Source organism: Equus asinus, chromosome 14 (genome assembly GCF_041296235.1).
Source record: "Equus asinus isolate D_3611 breed Donkey chromosome 14, EquAss-T2T_v2, whole genome shotgun sequence".
In the NCBI taxonomy this organism is placed as follows: Eukaryota; Metazoa; Chordata; class Mammalia; order Perissodactyla; family Equidae; genus Equus; species Equus asinus.
This window is the reverse complement of record NC_091803.1, coordinates 49,776,232-49,788,286: the sequence shown is the minus strand read 5'-3', so window position 1 is coordinate 49,788,286 and position 12,055 is coordinate 49,776,232. Positions and strand designations below refer to the sequence as shown.

General features: G+C 63.1%; 2 protein-coding genes across 11 annotated transcripts in view; one reads left to right on the top strand and one right to left on the bottom strand.

The window, feature by feature from the left end:
* Positions 1-1,551: 1,551 nt before the first annotated feature.
* On the top strand, positions 1,552-10,614 carry MPG (N-methylpurine DNA glycosylase). Its single transcript, XM_014848829.3, has 4 exons — positions 1,552-1,737; positions 4,322-4,555; positions 7,322-7,526; positions 10,171-10,614. Exons 1-4 carry the CDS (start codon positions 1,714-1,716, stop codon positions 10,545-10,547), a joined length of 840 nt encoding a protein of 279 aa, XP_014704315.1. The 5' UTR covers positions 1,552-1,713; the 3' UTR covers positions 10,548-10,614.
* NPRL3 (NPR3 like, GATOR1 complex subunit) overlaps positions 10,570-12,055 on the bottom strand; it is a 38,034-nt gene continuing 36,548 nt past the window's right edge. For 8 of the 10 annotated variants that reach the window (XM_014848828.3, XM_014848827.3, XM_044747075.2 and 5 more), the window contains one exon: positions 10,570-11,635. In XM_014848828.3, the coding sequence (XP_014704314.3) occupies positions 11,470-11,635 (166 nt within the window). In that variant the 3' untranslated portion in view covers positions 10,570-11,469. The remainder of the gene's footprint in view (positions 11,636-12,055) is intronic. The other 2 variants (XM_070485361.1, XM_070485362.1) reach the window with 1 other exon arrangement.

Below are 12,055 nucleotides of genomic sequence, written 5' to 3'. Positions count from 1 at the left end.
TGTTTGGGCAGAATGGCTGCAGGGGGTAAGGAGGAAAGAAAGGGCTGCGAGTCACTTCCAAGCCTGGCTTTATGACACACTGCCCACCCCCGGAAGCAGCACACAGTGCCACAAACAGCTGGAAGGCTGCTGCCCCTCCCTCCGCAGGAAGTCCTGGTTGGGGCCCTGGGGGCAGTCTGCCTGGGCCTGGGCTGGAGTTCAGCCCCTGGGCTGGTCACTGGCCGGAGGAGGAGGAGCTGTTGGAGACCTCGGTCCTCCCAGCTGGACTTGCCCTGACACCAGGTGCCACGCTCACTGAGGACCCAAGTCACACGGCCAGCCCAGCACCTCCCATCTGACACCATCTATGCCCAGCTGTTCTCCGGGGCCCCACGAGGGCCAGGGTCCCAGAAATCAAACAGAGCTCAGGACATGCTCAAGTTTTTCCAGGGCCGGGGCGGGCTCCACAAGGACATGGGACCGTGCCTGAAACAGCAGGGGGGTCCTACAGATGGGGATACACCCTAGAGCGAAGGTACGGGGTGGCTCTGCTGGGTATGTGGACTGCATTTGCCCTCCCAGGTCCACTGAGCCACAGGGCGGGCAGTATGCCCCTCACCCCCCACCCCGCAGCACAGCCCTGAGCCTGAACATCCCCCACCCACGCCCCTTCACTCCTCTAGACCAGGCAGCGCCATCCCCAGACTCCCTTCCCCTCCCTGGGGGCACAAATCCGACTTGAGAAGTTACAGGCTGGGGCAGCAGGCGGAGGGCAGCGGCTTCCCCGGAAGGCCCCAGACCACCGCCCTGAAAGGCGGGTGTTCACGGGTCCCCAGAGCCCCAGCCTCCGCCTCGGCCTCTTTAGGAGGCTGGCCTCGCTCCAGCGGGCCCACCCCAGGACGTGGGCGGGCTCCTCTCCGCATCCTTGGGCAGGGAGGGGTGGGGGCTCCACGGCAGAAACAGAATCCCCGTCCGCCTGCGATGATGACCAGGCGAGGGCTTCCGGATAGGCCTGGCATCCGCTTCCCAGACAGTCTTCCTGGCCCACCGCCCCAGCCAAATGCCTCCCGAGGTCCGGAGCGAGTCCGTAATACCCCTCTGCAGTCCAGGAAGGCGTATCCCGGGGACCCGGCTGCGCCGCCACCTCGCTCACGCGCACGCCACGTGCACCCCACCAAGCCGGCTATTGGCCACCCCCAAACCATTACACCTCCAACCGGGGCCCTTCAAGGGCCCACTCAGAGGTCAAGGCGGACCAGTCCTCTCGGCGGTCTGACCACCGGCTAGTGATGGAGTGGGCTCTGCGGCGGTGCGGGGACCAGGGTGCAAGTGGGGGCGGGGGGCAGGTCGCAGAGGGGCCCCGGGGTGCAGGGCCGCTCGCCCCAACTCCAGCCACCTTCTCCTCCTTCTCACGCCACCAGTGTCCCAGCAGCCCCGGACCTTTCTCCAGGACGGGAGGTGGGGCGCCGGGCAGGGTGACCGGCCGTAACCACACTCCCCGTCCGCCGTCCCCAGCCGCAGCCCTCCTCCGGGGGCGGAGCCCGCGCCCCGCGCTCGCCAGGCTTCCGTCCCGCTCTGCGCAGGCGCCGGCTCCACCCCCGGGGCCGGCGCGCTTCCGTGGTCGGCTGCAGGGAGGCTTCAGTTCCCGGTGGGCTCTGCTCGCGGTGGGCTCCGCTCCTGGCTGGGCTCCGTGTCGGGCGGGCTGTAGCCCGAGAGCCCCCGCCGAGCCTCCGGATGCCCGCGCGCGGCGGGGCGCAGGTGAGTGCGCGCCAGGTGGGCTGTGTGGCCGAGGGGCAGGCTCGGGAGCGGAGTGTCCCTACTGAGGCGCTGAGCCGAGCCCGGGAGTCCAGCGCCGAGCGCGGGGCCGGCCCCGGCCGTCTGCAGTTAGCGGACGAGCGCCCCCGCCCCCCCCCATCCCCGGCCGGGCCAGGCCCGAGGTCACCGGTGAGGTCTGGAAGGGGACCCGACGCCGGCTTCCTGGTTCAGTGCTGGGCGCTCGGGCCCCCTGGGACGCCTCCTCCCTGGGAGCCAGCCTGCCGACGGAGGTGACCGTGGGGCTGGCCGAGCAGCTGGCCCGAGGGGCCGCTTTCCCACGATCCTCATTCCAGCGTCGGTCACAGCTGATGAATACCCTCGTTAGTCACTCACCCGTTTGCCCAGGTTTGGATGGAGCGCTGGTGGATCTCTTGGATCCCCTCGTCCAGGCCAGGCTGTTTCCTGCCCTTTGCTCGCTGAGCCCAACCTGGTGAGAGACAGTTGTCCCCAGGTTTTGCCCAGAGGCCTCCCCAGTGGAGGTGTTTCTTGCGAACACTTATTGGGTGCTTGCTGTATGCCAGCCAAGCGCTGGGCTGGCTTCTCACTGCATTCTCGGGACAGTCTTGGGCAACAGGTGGTGTTGATCCCCTTCTACAGATGAGGAAACTGAGGCACAGACACCACAGGTGGCTTTCTGGGGTCACTCACCCAGGGAACCCTCTTTTTTTTTAAGATTTTATTTTTTCCTTTTTGTCCCCAAAGCCCCCCAGTACATAGTTGTATATTCTTCGTTGTGGGTCCTTCTAGTTGTGGCATGTGGGACGCTGCCTCAGCGTGGCCTGATGAGCAGTGCCATGTCCGCGCCCAGGATTCGAACCAACGAAACACTGGGCCGCCTGCAGCAGAGCGTGCGAACTCAACCGCTCGGCCACGGGGCCAGCCCGGAACCCTCTTTCTAACCAGGGCCAGGTGGTAGGGTGAGGCGCCCAGGTGCATGTTTGAGGCAGTGCTCACTCTTGGGTGCAACAGCAGGGTCAGCCTGTTCCTCGGCCACTGCCAAACAGAGCCTCACCGTCACGGTGAAGGCCTCTGAGGCAGGTTTGAATCCTGGGTCTGCAGTGGGAAAGCCAAGGCCCCTCTGAACCTCAGTCCCTGGGCAGCCATGAGTCCCCCAGCACCCAGCGCAGGCCAGGGCAGAGACCCAGACCCACCAGAGCGCCATGGGGCAGGCTAGGGCGTCCCAGAGTCTGAGCCCTTGGCAAGTATGGGCACATGGGCTGGCTGTAGAGACAGTCACATCAGCATCCATTCTCAACAGACTGGCAGTCTCCATTCAACACAGAACATCAGCACTTATGTTAAAAATAAGGGGTCTGGGTCCGGCCCTGTGGCCAAGTGGTTAAGTTCGCGTGCCCTGCTTCGGCAGCCCAGGGTTTCGCTGGTTCGGATCCTGGGCACAGACATGGCACCGCTCATCTGGCCACGTTGAGGCAGCATCCCACATGCTACAACTAGAAGGACCCACAATTAAAATATACAACTATGTATTGGGGCGATTTGGGGAGAAAAAGCAGGAAAAAAAAAAAGGAGGATTTGCAACAGTTGTTAGCTCAGGTGCCAGTCTTTAAAAAAAAAAAAAAATTAAGGGGTCTGTCACATGCCAGGGAGACGTGGGTCCTGCTGGGGATCAGCCCTCGAGGAGCGTATTTCCATCACCCCGTGCTCGCCTGCTCCCCTCGTCTTCCTCCACATGTTGGAGAGCAGCTGGTCCCAGAGCAGCAGAGGGTGTGTGGCCAGGATTCCAGGCTGCGTGGCGGCAGGTGGGAGGCAGACCAAGTGTTGGGTCCCAGCAGGTCCTCCTCCTCCCTCTGGAGACCTCTTCTTTGCCCCACTTGCTTCGTATCACGATGACGTCCTGTGTCATGAGGCAGAGGACAGTTGGGGACTCATCGGGGGTTGTGCCCTGAGCACTTGGAGTGGGGCCAGGCAGATGGTCACCCACCTGTGTGTGTGTGGCACCTTCTGGGTCATTCTGAGGAGGGATCTGGCACATGTCAGCCAAGTCAGGAGGCAGGGGCATGAATGACGCACAGACCCACAATTCATTCCTTGGCCAGGCCCCATCGAGGTCACGGCTATGTTTTTAAATTCCTGGTTAGGGTCAAATGCAAAGGGCTGGGTTCCAGAGCAGACTCAGAAGTTCATTTAGGGTCCAAGTGATGAGTGTGAATCCGGGTGCCAGCCCTCCTGTGCTAGGCTCAGGTGCCCACTGTCCCCTCCCGGGGCCCTACAGCCCTTTGCCACCGAGCTGTGCATCTCCCAAGTGTGGAGGGCGCATGGAGCAGAGTGGCACCCTGTCGCCCCTGCCACCAGCCGGTCCTCACGTGCAGTCACTTCCCGAGCCTTCCTGGGGCCCAGCGCGGGGCTGAGCACATCAGGGAGGGCATCTGTTTAACACCTTGTGACAGCCCATGCAGTGCTTGCCCCCATTTTGCAGGTGAGGAAACTGAGGCAGGAAGTAGAATGCGGTCCTTGAGCTCTGTGAGTCTGACTTCACCTCACAACCTTTTGTCCTTTCCCATCACAGCTTTCCCGAAGATTGGGGCAAAAAAAGCAGCGACTTTTGGAGGCAGAGCAGCATCAGAGCCCCCCCGATGGAGCCTGGACGCCTTCCCCCAGAGAGCCCAGCTTGGGGCTGCCTGCAACTCCGGGCCCCCAGCGCAGCATCTATTTCTCAAGCCCACAAGGCCGCCCCGCTCGACTGGGATCAGAGTTTTTCGACCAGCCTGCTGTCTCCCTAGCCCGGGCATTTCTGGGACAGGTAATGTGACTATAGCGAGTGGCCTCTGCAGCAGTGGCATCATTGTGCAGCCTCTGTGGGCCAGCCCTCTAACCACTGGGCTCACGTCCCTGACCTGGCCACACTTGTCCCTGCATAGCTTCCCCACAGCCATCTGGGGCGCAGGGTGCGTCCGAGGTGGGCCGGGGAGAATGCTGAGGTTGGTGGGCCCTACCCCAGGTGGAGGCAAGGGACCACTGTCCGCCTGCCACTCAAGGCGCTGAGGACAGGAGCAGCTGCAACCTTCTCCACCTGGGACACAGGACTGCTGTCCCTGCTCCACCTGGATCAACCGCAGGCAGGTTTCTTACAAGGACCAAGGTCAGGAGTCGCCCCTGTGTCTGTGAGGCGCTCCCTTTGCCCCATCCCTGACACCGTCAGTGCCCCTACTGGGGCTTGCCTGTGAGTGGTAGTGACAGCTTGTAGACACATGAAAGCTGTGGCCATGGCCTGTGGGCTGCCCAACATTGGGGTCACCTTGAGACCACCTCCTCCTCACCACAGTGCCTCACAGCATCAGTGCTGGCTTCCAGGGGCCCCTGCAGCTCAAGGCAGGTCCAGGATCTGGAGTAGAGATCAGGGACTGTCCAGGGCTTGTGGGAGTGGGGTCTGTGGCCACGCAGAGTGTGCACGTCGGCGTGTGCTGGCAGCAGGGGAATTTTGGCCACATCCCATCTGGAGCACCATCTAGCTGGTCCTCCTCAAGGCCTGTGGCCTACCCTGTATCCTTTCCTGGAGTCTGCCTTTAGGTTGAAATGGCCAAGGAGAATCGGTTTCTGTGACTAATAGGAAAATTGGTGGCTGGAGTTGGGTGTTGAAAAGAACAAATCCTAAAATGTGTGCTAGTGGAAGGTGACCTGGTGGGGAAGGGACCTGATTCTGTTCCCATGAGGGATGCCAGGGCCAGAAGACCTTCCTAAAAGCACCTTAAACAACAAGGGTTTATGATCTCACATAAAAAGGCACGTGGGGCGGTGACTCCAAGCAGTAGGTCGAGGGCCCAGGGGTCGCAGCCTGTCACAGTGTCCCCTAGGCTCCCGTCACACCCACTTGAGCCCGAGCTGGACGAGCAGTATGCAGCAGACAAGGGCGTGTTCCACCGTGTGTGTCCTGTGTCAGGAGGACAGCCTTCTCCATAACCTCCCAGTGGCTGTCCTTGCAGACCCCCTTAGCCAGGCTCGGGTCATGCACTCGTCCCTGAACAGGTTGTTGCAAGGAGCATGACTTGCTGTGACAACCCAGACCACTCTCGAGTCACCTGCTTGGCTGAGAAGGGTGGCCTGCCCCAGGACCCTCCCCCAGCAAGGAGGAGAAACATTTGTAATGGGGGTGAGGGGAACCACCGTCTGCTATCTGGGAATGACATCAGAGTGGAAAATCCAAATGGGAAAGAAGACAGTGAGGAAAGAGCCGTGGGAAACTCCTCTCTGGAAGAGCACTGGGCCCCAGCAGGCCTCACGGAGCACCGAGACAGAGAATGAAGCTCAGTGGGGAGCGCTCCCTCTGATCTCCTGGAAAGATGGAAGCAAGGCCTCGTCTGAGATGGAACAGGGCCGCCCTTTCTCGCCTGGAGATGGTCTGGCCAATCCCAGCGTGTGGATGCACAAGGGGGTTTCTGGGCCTCCATGGAAGGCATCGACCCCTTCTCTCCTCCACCCTGTCTCCAGGAAGGCATCCTCCAGCACTATCCCACTGAGTGTCCAGGCTCCACCCGCCCCATCCCGTGTCGCTGACCCTGGCCGCGGTCACACTGGGCTCTCTGGGCTGAGTCAGGGGTGGCCTGGCCATCCAACTGAATACTCTGGCCTAATGACAAGCCAGGTGCTGGGGATGTCCTCGCCTGAAGCTCCACTGTGCTCCCTGGTTGAGTCAAGGCTAGAGCTCCAGACATAGGGCATGACTGCTAGCCGTTTCCAGGGCCATCCTGTGCCACACAGCCGAGAAATAGTCACTGCCACAGACCAGAAAGGCTCCAGGCTGGGGAGGCCTCGATTCCCAGCACGCTCAGCACTCCACTGGCCCTCCCTGGCTCCTCCGTGGCCTGGGCTGCTCTCCTAGGGGCTCTGCTGACCTGAGAGTGCCCGCCCGTCTGGTGACAGCCCTGGCCACTCCCCCTGCCCTGTCCTCGGCCCGGCCCTCTGGCCCCACCCCAGCCCAGGGTGCTGTCTGAGCCAACCATAGCCAGTCTTGTCTCCCTGGCCCACTGCCCACACTGGCCCACTCCTTGTGGAGCAGGCTACACGCAGGGCTGTGGTCCAGGCTTGGGGCATGCAGGAAGCCGGTCCTGCTGCTCAGAAAGGCCACTCAGAGTGTGGTGTGCGGGACAGTCCAGGTGGAGAGTCCACAGGCCCTGGAGTGTCCCAGGCAGCCCTGTGGGGACACCATTGAGGCCCGTGCCATCCACACTGCACTGCCCCAGGCTAAGCATTTAAGTCCAAGGGGACTTCGGGGAGGAGGAGGAGCCAGGGGGTTGGAGGACCCCGCCAAGGGGACTTGAAGTACGCGAATTCCCTACTGCTGGTTTCCAGCCTGGCCCCAGCCAGAGCTTGAGACGGCTGCCGCCTATGGATAGGACACTCAGTGAGCAGGCCTGTGGTCCAGTGGTCCAGCAGGATGGAGGGAGCATTGCTGGGGACCTGGCTGCACCTGGAGCCTGATGCGTCACGAGCCGGGGAGGTGAGGTCTAGGCTGTGGACTGTCAGGGTGGAGTGGACCCCTGCCCCTGCCCTGAGCAGAGACTGCCCACAGGTCTTGGTCCGGCAACTTGACAACGGCACAGAGCTCCGCGGCCGCATCGTGGAGACGGAGGCGTACTTGGGGCCAGAGGATGAAGCTGCCCACTCGAGAGGCGGCCGGCAGACCCCCCGCAACCGCAGCATGTTCATGGAGCCGGGGACCCTGTACGTGTACCTCATCTACGGCATGTACTTCTGCATGAATGTCTCCAGCCGAGGTGAGCAGTGCTGGGCACTGGGGCTGGGAAGCAGGAGGCCTGGGCAGAGCCCCTCAGCTGGCAGCTGGGAGACCACTGGGAGGACCAGGGTGGGGTAGGTGTTTGAGCAAGGAAGTCCCATTGGTGGGCTAGGTCAGGGTTTCAGGAGCTGTGGCTTCAGACAGGTGAGTTAGAGGGGCCGGGGGCCCCCACAGAATCGAAGTCATGGGTTGACTTGAACACAGAGCAGACAGGCGCCATGAGGCCACCACTGGTCCCCAAGCTCAGAGCTGGAGGCACTGGTGGCCCAGGGTAGACCCAGGAGGGGCTGGTTTTGGGGGAATGAGGGTGAGATGGATTTCGGTTGAGCGGGACTTGGGCTGGAGCAGCCGGGCAGCCAGCTATGGGGTCTGGATCAGTTGTTCTCAACCTGGGATGATTCTGCCACCCCAGGGGGCACTAGGCAGTGTCTGCAGACATTCTTGGTCAGCACAGCTGGTGGGGTGCTCTGGCATCCAGTGGGCGGAGGAGGCCAAGGATGATGCTGAAAGCTCTGTGCACAGGACGGCCCCCAAACATCAGTAGTGCCGAGCGGAGAGATGCTGGTCTCGAGCTCCTGGGAGAACCCACTCACCTGTGGGAGCTGCTCTGGGCAGCCTCGGTCCTTTGTGAGCAGGTGGCAGTGTTTTCTGGGTGGTCTGTGCTCAGAAGGAAGAGCCCACGGCACCTCCTGTCAGAGCCACTGCTGGCCTGGAGCAGGGCCTGCCCAGCCCATTCTGGATGGCCGTCCCACCGCCCATCCCACCATGAGCCAAGGCCAGAGGCCACTCAGGCTCAGGGCCCGGTGTGCTGTAGGTCATGCTCACTAGTTGAGAGATTCCAGTGACATGGGAGTTGTCGGCACCCAGAGTGGACAGCTGGGGATGTCCAGTGCCAGAGCTGCAGGGGCTAGAGGACACGGGGAACCCATGACTGGCCCTGTGCCCGGCACAAAGCAGGTGTTAGTGAAACTGAGTGACTAGACATCGGGGCCGGGGGGCGGGGGGGACCGTGCCAGAGGACCTGTCAATCACCCAAGAGCTCATTTGGGTCATGGAGCTTTTCTTGAACCAGCCCCCTCACGTGAGGTGAGACTGAACTCGGTCAGGGAGAGAGACTGAGTCCAGAGAAGCCCAGGGTTTGTGAGGGACGTGGACAGGGCAGACGTGGGAGGTGATGTGTTACTTTCAGGACGTGTGACCAAGATGTGCCAGGAACACCGAGGTTGGGGGGCAGGGAACCACATGAGTGTGGACAGAGCCAGGGGTCCCCAGGTGGAGCGAGGGAGAGGGGAGGCCAGGACGTGGTCCTTGCCTGCCTGCAGGGAGAGGGGATGCAGAGATGGCCCGCAGAGCAGATGGGTCAGGCTGCCGAGGCTGAGCAGCTGTGCGGGTGGAGTGGGGTGAGGGCACTGAGCAGCTGTGCGGGTGGAGTGGGGTGAGGGCACGGGGACTCGGCAGGAAGAGGTTGGGGTGCCGTGTTTCTGTCGGATGGGGACTCGGGTGCATTCCAGGAGATGGGGGTGCAGGAGGGGCAGGCGGCTTTGGGGGCTCAGTGAGACAGGGCCTGTGCTGTACCCATGAGGGCTCAGGGTGGACCCAGCGGAGTCCTGAGGCCGGTGGGCTGGGAGGCCCAGGAATCGTGGAGGGGCTGGAACTTCGAGGCATCACTTGCCCTTGAGTGTATCTTGAGGTCCTTTGAGAACAGGCTGGTTAAGGTGCATCTGGTCACAAAAACCCCCACACTTGCCGGCTACTGGCTGTGTAGGAGGACATGGCTGCTGGGCCACTCGGGGCCAGCTCTCAGGTGCTGATGGGGGCCTGCGTGGCCTTGGCCCATGAGTGGGGACTGGCCTGGCCACCCCTCATGCTGAGCCTCCTAGATCCTAGGCGGTGAGACGGCTGAGTGTGTCAGGGGAGCGGCTGCCCCAGGAGAGCGGCCTTGCTGGGGTTAGGGCTCCTCTGACCAGGGTCCAGGTAATCACTGTCCCCGGCCAGGAGTCTGAGGGGCTCCCAGTGTGTCGGTTTGCCATTTCTGGCCTCTGGAGTGGCCTGGACTGGTAGGGAGGGGCCCCCCAGGGGAGATAAGGGCTCTGTGGGCACCTCCTCCTGCCCGTCAGTCTCTCCACTGAGCCGGGGCTGGGGCTCATGTGCCCTGTGCACACTGGGGCTGCTCCGAGCCAGCCGTCCAGCTTGCCCAACACAGATCCCAAGTGGGTGATGCCGACGGGGGGCCCCGGGGCCTGGTAGGGATCTGGGCCAGGCCTGAGGCTTCTTCCTTGCTGGTGGGGTAACCATGCCCAGGAGGACCGGCTCTCTGGTTGGGGGTGGGGGGGCTCCTTTGCCAGCCTTACAGCTGCTGCCAATCACCAAACCAGAGGTAGCCGGGGGAAGGCCGAGGACGAGCATGTGAGTTGTTACAGGTTCTCCCAGCTAGGGCTCAGGCCTGCTGGCTTCATGGAGAGGCCCCACCTGGTAGAGGCACCCACAGGAGGCAGGCCACCTGCGGGGACAGGTGTGCAGGAGGGGCAGGCACCCTGAGCGCAGGTGTGCTCAGCGTCCTGCCGGGGGTGGGGTGGGGTGGGGTGGGGTGGGCTCCGCTCCCAGGCCGTCCTTCTGACCCACAGGGGAGGGGGCGTGTGTCCTCCTGCGAGCGCTGGAGCCCCTGGGGGGCCTGGAGACCATGCGGCAGCTGCGCAGCACCCTCCGGAAAGGTGCGGCGGGCCGGGCCCTCAGAGACCGCGAGCTCTGCAGCGGCCCCTCCAAGCTGTGCCAGGCCCTGGCCATCGACAAGAGCTTCGACCAGCGGGACCTGGCCAAGGACAAGGCTGTGTGGCTGGAGCGCGGCCCCCCAGGGCCCAGTGAGCCGGTTGTAGTGGCAGCAGCCCGAGTGGGCATTGGCCACGCGGGTGAGTGGGCCCACAAGCCCCTGCGCTTCTACATCCAGGGCAGCCCCTGGGTCAGCGTGGTCGACAGGGCAGCCGAGCGGGACGTACAGGCCTGAGCAAGGCCTGCTCAGACAAGGCTTTTTAATTGTTTAAAAACCAAATAAATGCTTTATTTCTAGAAAACACTGTTGCTTGTGTGTCAGGCAGAGCCCACTTCGGTCGTCAGCATGTCTGGGGTCAGCTCTTCCTCCAGGGAGGGTCGTCAAGGCCTTGTGTGTGTGCCTGGTGTCCAGAGAGCCAGGCCCAGCTGGACACATCCCTCCTCAGGCCCCACGCAGCCCCACAACGGAGGATCCAGTGTGCGGGTACACACCCCCCAACGGGGAGCCGAGGAAGCGTGCTGGTCAGGCCTGGAGGGCAGGGGCCCCTCCACCACTGCAGGACATGATCACCCCGGGCCCTCACGCCTCAGATGGGAAAGGGGGTGCCAGCTTGGCCGTGAGCTTCCTGGTGGCTACCGAGGACAGTGGAGAGGGCCAGGGCAGGAAAGGCACACAGCAAGCTGGAGAACCGGGAGCACAAGGACAGGCAGTGCTGGACCATGCAGGCTGGGCCAGGCACCAGGACCTCACACTCCTTACGGCCACTGGAAGGACAGGGGCGGGTCAGATGTGTTTCTGCATGTTCCCCAGGGTGGCTGCAAGGAGGGCAGCAGCAGGGGCCAGGGAACATGGGCAGGGTCAGGAGGAGGGTCTGAGAAAAACCTGTGGCCCAAATTTGTGTGTGAGAAGCATGCAGGCCTCACTCGGGCATGAGTCCTGGACGCTCCTCTGGCTCGGGGCCTCACCTGTTCAGCTCAGACACAGGCTGCTTCGAGGACTGGACAAGAGTGAGAAGGCAGAGGGCAGTGGCCCTCAGTGGCTGCTGAACTGTCAATCTGGGCCGCAGGGCTAAGAGGGCCCAGCACAGGGGAGCCCCGGGGTGGGCAGAGGCCAGCGCCTCACCCATGCAGTGGCCTGCCTCTGCATCCCAGCTGGCTCACGTGAGCAGCGCCTGGAAGACGGCGATGACCGGGTCCTCATGAGTGGTCACCACCAGCACGCTGCGGAACTTGTCGAAGAGCGTGAGCAGCTGGGAGCGCCGCGTGTTCTCGTTGTACATGATCTCCTCCAGGTGGTGGCGGCCGCGGAAGTAGTGCAGGAGCCTGCGGGGCGGGTGGCACAGCCAGGCTGGCCTCTGTCCTGACAGCTGCCAGTGGGGTCAGCACTGAGCACCCACAGGCCTAAGCAGAGCTGGTGGGGGGATCTTGGGGGCCCAGGGAGGCAGCTGCACACCAGCCCTCTACCAGGGGCAGGTGAGTGTTCTGGGCCCGTCCCACCCTGGCCCCTTGAAGTAGATCTGTGAGGACACACGGCTGTTCAAGCCCTGAAGCCACCGAGCCTGAGGGTCACACCACTCTGGCATTGGGGTGGCGCCATGCAGAGGGACGGTCTGCCAGAGGCTTCCCTTGTTCCTGCTGCAGTGGCAGCGGGTCCCCTGCGGCTCTGGATCCGGGCAGGGCCCCTGCCCTAGGGGTAGGGTGTCTGGCTGGGGCTGGCAGACAGGGGGCCTGGACGGCTGCTTG

Coding starts and splice junctions, on each gene's coding strand:
- MPG (XM_014848829.3), top strand. CDS start 1,714: ATGCCCGCGCGCGGCGGGGCGCAG. Junction 1,738..4,321: donor CCGCGCGCGGCGGGGCGCAG/GTGAGTGCGCGC, acceptor TTCCCATCACAG/CTTTCCCGAAGATTGGGGCA. Junction 4,556..7,321: donor CCCGGGCATTTCTGGGACAG/GTAATGTGACTA, acceptor GACTGCCCACAG/GTCTTGGTCCGGCAACTTGA.